This window comes from Brassica oleracea, chromosome C7, assembly GCF_000695525.1.
Source record: "Brassica oleracea var. oleracea cultivar TO1000 chromosome C7, BOL, whole genome shotgun sequence".
NCBI classification, from domain to species: Eukaryota; Viridiplantae; Streptophyta; class Magnoliopsida; order Brassicales; family Brassicaceae; genus Brassica; species Brassica oleracea.
In genome coordinates this window covers 13,922,621-13,930,166 of record NC_027754.1, presented here as the reverse complement: position 1 = coordinate 13,930,166, position 7,546 = coordinate 13,922,621, and the positions used below count along the sequence as shown (strand labels likewise).

Sequence of the window (7,546 nt, the reverse complement as noted above, 5' to 3'; positions counted from 1 at the left end):
CAAGTATGTAGCACATGAATACAAAGATATGTATCGAGGATCATAAACCCACACAAGAGTACTCATAATGAATAATAAAAGAAACGTGGGGTTTAAAGTGATATATAAAAGGCGTATTGTGTTGTCCATGAATATGTAAACGCCATATGATGCCCAGTGAATATATAAATCCTGAAAGAAGGATAAATCGTGAGACAGACCGGGAAAGGTCTATATAATCCAATGTGGTGGATACTACTACATATTTCACTACATATGATGTCTGGAAGAAATTCAAAAGATGTAGTATGCTATATATGACTCACTGGATGATGATGATAATATTACTGGTACCAAAAGGTTTACCAAACGGTATTGAGCTCATAATCAAAAGATGAGAAAAGAAGTTCTCTTGAACAGCATTTTCCTAAAGTTGTTCATGGACTGAATTAAATTACTACATGTAAGCAAGTGAAGAGTTCTATAAGAACAATTCAAATCAGTCCATAGAGGAATTTTAAATTCCTTGTGTTTTATACTAACCAGCCTAAGATAGGTTAAATGGTTATTCATTAAACCTTAGAAAAGGTTATAGACCATCACCACAAATTAGCCAAATTTTGTTAATACTTTTGGTTGGTTGAATTCTCAGCATGAACCAACCAAGTTGTGGTATGAATGAATAAGCTATTATAAAGATAAGCTATAAGATCGAAGTTCATCTTTGAACAAAAGGTATAGGACCACATTATGCGTCCATATGCGACCCAACGGGTCCGACCATCATATATGAAGATAATGCAGCTTGCATTGCTCAACTCAAAGACGGGTATATCAAAGCTGACCGAACCAAACATATTCTACCCAAGTTCTTCTTTACCCATTAGTTGCAGAAAGCTGGAGAGGTCAACGTCCTTCAGATCCGGTCTAGTGAAAACTCAGCCGACCTCTTCACCAAATCATTGCCCTCTTGCACATTCAGGAAGTTCACGCAACAAGATTGGCACACATAGACTCAAGGACCTTCAGTGATGTCCAAATCAGGGGGAGTAATGTGTGTTGTACTCTTTTTCCTTTCTCTGGTTTCCCTTTTTACCACATTGGGTTTTGGGTTTTCCGGGAGAGGTTTTAATGAGGCAACATTAGCATGTTACAAACTCTATATGGTTATGGCATCCAAGGAGGAGTGTTATGAATCATGAAGTGGATGGTCCATAATCTAGACTATACAAGTTCAACACCATACAAGTTCAAGACCATACAAGTTCAAGACTAGAGTCCATTGGGGGTTTACATCCAACCACATGGAAGACCCATTCAATCTTAGTCTTTATGAGTTTGATCATGTCATTATGTAGAGTATTTTTGTAATCAATTCTCCATTTGACTCCACCTTGTATGAGCCACTATATATAGTGGTGTAAATAATAAAAAATATACAACACATTCTCACGAATCTTATCTCAAGTCTTAACAAGAAGAAAATTAAAAAAAAAACATTTTCTATACACAGTAGACTCGGCTCTATTTTTAAAAGTAAACTAGACTCGAGTCTTTACTAAATTCTTGTAGATTTTATTCTTTTTTTGGGGCTATTTCAATTCTTGTAAAAGTATGAAATACGTAGCCAAATGAAACCAAGGTATTTATTATTGTTGTCCTAATTAAGCTCATAGCAAAAGCATTGTCTATACACTCATTATCCTCTTCCGAGTTTTATCAAAGAACTCTACAAGCAATGACCCTTGAAGAAGACGAACCATGGATCCTCTCGAACAAATGGAACTGATGTTAAACTTTAAGAGGAACATGTTGATCATAATGGAAGATGATCTTTGATTGGTTGTATAATATTCCATTTCCACTCAACTATTATTACAATGACGACACTAATCTCAAAGATGTGTGTGTTGGTGAACTTGCATTTAATCCCCCGCACCAAAAAAAAGGAAAGAAAAACAAAGCAGAGATTATGTGAGGATCAGGTTTCCGTACAACAGCCTAATGGTACATTGACATTAGTCAGATACGAATACCTGTCAATCCACTGAGTCTACAATCCTAAGGATCAAGAAACCAATTGAAGATTTTCAAGAGAATCGAAAACTATGCTCATACTTGAAGTTGCTCATACTTGAGGCTGTTTTCCTGAAAGAGACCGTAACAAAATTTACGTCACTCTTTAACCTGAAAGCTGCTGAAACAATCTACCATATATCTTGAAAGATGGATGTGAAGCAGAAACAGTTTTGATAATCTTTGAACAGTTCATCGAAAGTACCATTGATAAATTTGAAAAGTAGAACGTTTCAATTGGAGAAAAGGCCCAAGGACAGTCTGCTTTTTAAACAGCTGATCATTCAGAACTAACAGGAGAGGATCTATCACCTCTTCCTTTGTCGTCACCAGGAGAAGCTGACCGCAATCTTTCATGACGTTTTGATCTTTTATCTCTTGAATTCCTCTTCTCTCTCGATCTTGATCTCGACCTTGAGTGTCCCTTATGTCTTGATGATTTCTTTTCATCAGGGGATGACCTTCTCTCTCTCCTATGCCTACCCTCAGAAGACACCGACCTCGACCGCCTTCCACTGCGTCGCTTAGACTTTCTGTCCCTGCTCTGAGTCTCCTTGCTATGATGACTACGCTTACCCTCCGCTGATTTTGACCTGGACCTCCTTCTACGTGATCCTGTCTTTTTATCTTCATCCACCTCATTTCTTCTAGAAAATCTGTGGTTAGTTTCCAATGATCTAGACCTAGACCTTCCCCTCCTCTCCTCCTTCATATTGCCGTCATTCTCTTCAGCACCATCAACTTCCTCATGAGAGCCATTGTTGATTTCCAATGATCTAGACCTGGACCTCCCCCTGTGTTTCCGTTCAGTATCATCAGAACTTCTGGATGAGGCTCTGGTTCTTTTCCGATCTTCACGAGATCTTGACCGGTTTTTGTGATGTTTCAGTTCCTCAGCTCTAGCTTCATCCTTCTTATCTGCAGAATCTTCCACTGATCTAGATCTTGAACGAGCTCTACGTTTGTGTTTTGTTTCTTCATCATCTCTTGGTGTTGAGTTAGTTTCCTTATCTCGCCTAGGCGATCGTGAACGAGCGCGAGATGATTTCTTATCCCCGCGAGATGAGCTATCCCGTCGATGTCTTGACAGCTCTGAATCATCCTGCTTGGATTTTCTCTTCTTGGGGCTTACACTCCTACTTCTCCTTGACCTAGATGAATGGTGCTCATCTGATCTACCGTATCTCCTACTTTCCGAAATATCCCTCGAATCTCTATATGACCGCCTTCTCTCCTCATAGGTTGATCGCCGATGATATCTAAACGGTGATCTTGACCTATGACTTCGTGGGCGACGAAAGGGTGGTGAATAAGTCGGAGATCTCCGCCTTCGCCTGTAACTAATTGGTGATTTTGACTTCGATCTAGATCTGGCTGGAGAGTTAGATGGTGACCTGCACAAGAGTGGCGACTATCAGTTCAGCTCTCAAATAATATGACAATGTCATCAAAAAGAGCAAAGAGCAAGCCACAGGTCATGGAAGCCCACCTAGGTTTCTTGTCGTCTTCTTTCTCGTCATTTACAACTCCATCAGGATTCAGTTTCCTGCTTATCTCTGCAGCTCTAGCTGCTGCAAGCTCGGTGGCAGACTTCATGGTGGCAGCCCTATTCGCAGCCTGCTGAGTAGCCATGGCTTGTTGCATCAGTATAGCCTGTTGGAACTGCATCTGCTGCATCGCGACGGCCTGTTGCATCATCATTGGTAATGAGGACGAAGAAGAGTTATCGGAAGATGGTTTTCGAGGAAGCGATTTCGCAATCTCAACATTCAAAGGCCTACCACAGACTTCCATATTATTTAATGCCAAAGCAGCGGTTGCTTCTTTGGTCTTTCCGTATTCTATATAAGCAAGATCCTTCGAATCAGTTATAGTACAGTTAACCACTGTGCCACAGAAGCTAAACAGCTGCTTAAGCTGTTCAGTTGTAAGCAGAGGACTCAGATTGCTAACTTGGAGAAATTTCTTCAATGCTTCCCCCGTTACTTCCTTTTCCGGGGAACCTAAATCAGAAACTACTTCAACTCATGAGTATCCCAACAGGAAGCAAACTAAATTTCTATGTAATTACATATAGAATCCACAAGGGACCCAAACAAAAATCGCGTATATATTATAGAGAGAGAGAGAGGCCAAGAATGAAAGGACAGAATACCTAAAGAGCCTTTGTTTGATCGAGACTGTGCTTGCATCTGAGAAGCGTGGGCTTGAAGGGTTTGTGCAGCGACAATAGCCTGAGCAGCAGCCATTGCTGCAGCCGAAGGAGCCATAGGTACCTGACTTAGATTACCCATGCTTGTTGTTGCAGCTATAGCAGTCATGAGCAAATTCTGTGGAGGGTGATTCAACTTGCACATAGTGTTTGCACATCTACCGTTAAGATATTCCCGGCACACTTCCCCAAGAGAAGCTCCAACCCCAGGCAGTATAGCACCACCTGAAGGACCAAGGGAAATGCCAGGAACCATCCCTAACATCCCTGGGAAAGCACCCGAAACAGAACCAGTGTAGTTCGGCATGTTTGGCATTGTCTGATTGATAAGGTTTGAGTATGAAGCTGGAGCAGAACCAATCAGTCCGGTAGAAGAAGACCCTGTTTCAGTTTTTGATAAAGACAGAACCTTTGAACATCAGACGAACAATCATAAGTTAATTATTTGAAAGTGAGATGAAGATCATACCTTGGCTAAAGAAGACAGGGAAAGGACTTCCCATGATAGCAACCCCATTGCACTCAACGCTCACCATATAGTTACCTCTCTTAGGCACAACGTAGGTAACAGAATAACTCCCATCTCCAACATTTTTCACCACACCTTCTTGATCAGTACCACCAACACCAACACCAGGAGACACTTTAACCCTAATCAAAGCCCCACCATTAGGAACTTTTCTTCCATCAGAGTCCTTCGTTACTACTATAAACGTTGACGGAGCACAGGCCGTTCCTCCACCGATGCCAGCTCCGGAAGCCGTGGACTTACTCGGATCCACAGGACCGATTGGTTTTCTCGATAGGTAATCAGATTCGTCGTCGGAATCGCTATCGGATTCTGGTGAAGATTCCGGTGCCGTGGAAGATGGAGCAGGTTCAATCAACGGCGTTTGTTGGTCGGAGCCTTTGAAAGTGGCGTCGAAAGCTGCTTTTGCGGCGGCGTCTTTCTCTCCGTCGTCTTTGATTTTGGCGTCTTCGGCGTGTTTCATCCAGAAGGGCTTACCGGCGTTAGAAGCCATTGACGCAAGTAGCGCTTAACAGCAGTTTCGGCTTCCGTCGATCTGAATAGAGCAGAGGCTAAGCTTCCATCACCAAAACTAGAGAGAGAAGAGAGAATGGGGGAACTCGGAGGTAGATCCCGGCGGGTCTAGGGTTTCTAGATATGCAATCGAATCGAAGGGAAAGGGGACAAAGTCGAATCTTTTTATCTAAGCCGCAAGTGGACGATTTTTTTAATTATTTACTTTTCTTTTTTTAGGCGTAGGCAAAGAACTATAACCCTCTCTGTTAAATAGAGGCTCTTCGAGTTTTAGGTCCCTATGTTTGAGACCAGAATTACAAAATAACATTGTATCGAATTCGAAATTTATTTCCATCTTCTTCAACTATATTGCTCTCGTTACAAAAAATTCCAAAGTGGAATCAGGAGAATCAGAATATGGATCAATGATGTATGATAATATAATTGGATTACTAGTGGACTTGTAGTTCCAAACAGAATATGCATCGATGATGTTTTCTATAAATATAAGTTTTTTTCACAACTAATAGGGCTTTTTGACTCAAAACTTGAAGTCAAACAGAAAACTAACTTTTTCTTTTGACTCCTTTTTTTTTTGAGATTTTAACCCCACACCTGCATTTTATCTACGAAAATGCCATTAACATTTTTTTTTTCTTTTTTTCGAAAATGGCTTCTTTACTGTCTCAACCTCATCTTCTTCAAGTATTTACAATATTGCCACTGCAATGAATAGTGGCAACAACCTTGTACGAACTGTTTGGAGCTTTTAATGCCCTTTAATGCACGTAAATCTCTTTACACTCTCTCTGTTTCAATTGTTATGAACTAAAAACAACATTTCTTTCACTTTCTCTCTATATTCATCCAAAAAACTCAAGCTTTTGATTCAAAATATGGGCTATGGTTGACAGAGCCATATTTCTTTCGTTTTGACTTACGGTTGCTTTCGTTTGAGGTTCTGGGTGGTTGGAGAAGACCCTGTGTGCAAACGAAGTCATCTCACCTAGTTTAAGGTACGAATTTGAATTTTTTTTCAAGATCTGTTCGCGTAGAAGACTTACTAGTAAGTCATCTGTATGTAGAAGACTTACTGATGAGTCTTCTGGTCAAACGGAAGACTTAAATTAAGTCGTCCAGCTTTGTTTGTTAAAAAAAAACACTCCAGACGACTTATATATACGTCGTCTACGAGAAACGGGCTAGTTTTGCATTTGACCGAATCGTGTCAGATCTTTGACTATTTCTGGACGACTTATAATTCAGTCGTCTCTGGGAAAGTTAAAATTTCAATATTTTATGAAAACTTGACGAATTACGTGTAATTCGTCCTAGGTTAGTTTTGTAATTGAAAAATAAAACTTCATAATTTAACTTTAACCAGACGACTTAATATAAAGTCGTCCCTCCAGAAGACTTAATTTAAAGTCGTCCGGGGAAAGCAAAGTCGTCCAGAATTTTTCCCAATTTTCTGGTCAAACCTTGCTTATCCCGGACGACCTTAAATTAAGTCGTTTAGCTGGACGACTTTATATTAAGTCGTCTGGTTAAAGTTAAATTATGAAGTTTTATTTTTCAATTACAAAACTAACCTAGGACGACTTACACGTAAGTCGTCAAGTTTTCATAAAATATTGAAATTTTAACTTTCCCAGAGACGACTGAATTATAAGTCGTCCAGAAATAGTCAAAGATCTGACACGATTCGGTCAAATGCAAAACTAGCCCGTTTCTCATAGACGACGTATATATAAGTCGTCTGAAGTGTTTTTTTTTAACAAACAAAGCTGGACGACTTAATTTAAGTCGTCCGTTTGACCAGAAGACTCATCAGTAAGTCTTCTACATACAGATGACTTACTAGTAAGTCTTCTACGCGAACAGATCTTGAAAAAAAATTCAAATTCGTACCTTAAACTAGGTGAGATGACTTCGTTTGCACACAAGGTCTTCTCCAACCACCCAGAACCTCAAACGAAAGCAACCGTAAGTAAAAACGAAAGAAATATGGCTCTGTCAACCATAGCCCATATTTTGAATCAAAAGCTTGAGTTTTTTGGATGAATATAGAGAGAAAGTGAAAGAAATGTTGTTTTTAGTTCATAACAATTGAAACAGAGAGAGTGTAAAGAGATTTACGTGCATTAAAGGGCAATAAAAGCTCCAAACAGTTCGTACAAGGTTGTTGCCACTATTCATTGCAGTGGCAATATTGTAAATACTTGAAAAAGATGAGGTTGAGACAGTAAAGAAGC

The 7,546-nt window shown here is 39.9% G+C and overlaps 1 protein-coding gene across 4 annotated transcripts; it reads right to left on the bottom strand.

The window, feature by feature from the left end:
- Window positions 1–1,808: 1,808 nt before the first annotated feature.
- LOC106306168 (serine/arginine-rich splicing factor 4) lies at window positions 1,809–5,493 on the bottom strand. Of its 4 annotated transcripts, none has more exons than XR_001263120.1 (5): window positions 4,737–5,493; window positions 4,211–4,648; window positions 3,545–4,070; window positions 2,261–3,449; window positions 1,809–2,173 (listed from the first exon to the last, which is right to left on the bottom strand). XR_001263120.1 is itself a non-coding variant. In XM_013742666.1 (4 exons), the coding sequence occupies exons 1-4, from the start codon at window positions 5,287–5,289 to the stop codon at window positions 2,336–2,338; spliced, it is 2,631 nt and encodes an 876-aa protein (XP_013598120.1). In that variant the 5' UTR covers window positions 5,290–5,493; the 3' UTR covers window positions 2,175–2,335. The 4 variants fall into 4 exon arrangements, 2 of the variants coding, with proteins under 2 accessions (XP_013598120.1, XP_013598121.1); XR_001263121.1 differs by having other exon boundaries at window positions 1,809–2,127; XM_013742666.1 differs by lacking the exon at window positions 1,809–2,173 and having other exon boundaries at window positions 2,175–3,449.
- Between the last annotated feature and the right edge of the window lie 2,053 nt (window positions 5,494–7,546).

What these genes read in the sequence shown, in the direction of transcription:
- LOC106306168 (XM_013742666.1), bottom strand. Translation starts at nt 5,289, where the DNA reads ATGGCTTCTAACGCCGGTAAGCCCTTCTGGATGAAACACGCCGAAGAC. An exon ending in ATCAAACAAAGGCTCTTTAG is followed by an intron (nt 4,071 to 4,210) that starts GTATTCTGTCCT and finishes GAGTTGAAGTAG; the next exon opens with TTTCTGATTTAGGTTCCCCG. An exon ending in GAAGACGACAAGAAACCTAG is followed by an intron (nt 3,450 to 3,544) that starts GTGGGCTTCCAT and finishes ACTCTTGTGCAG; the next exon opens with GTCACCATCTAACTCTCCAG.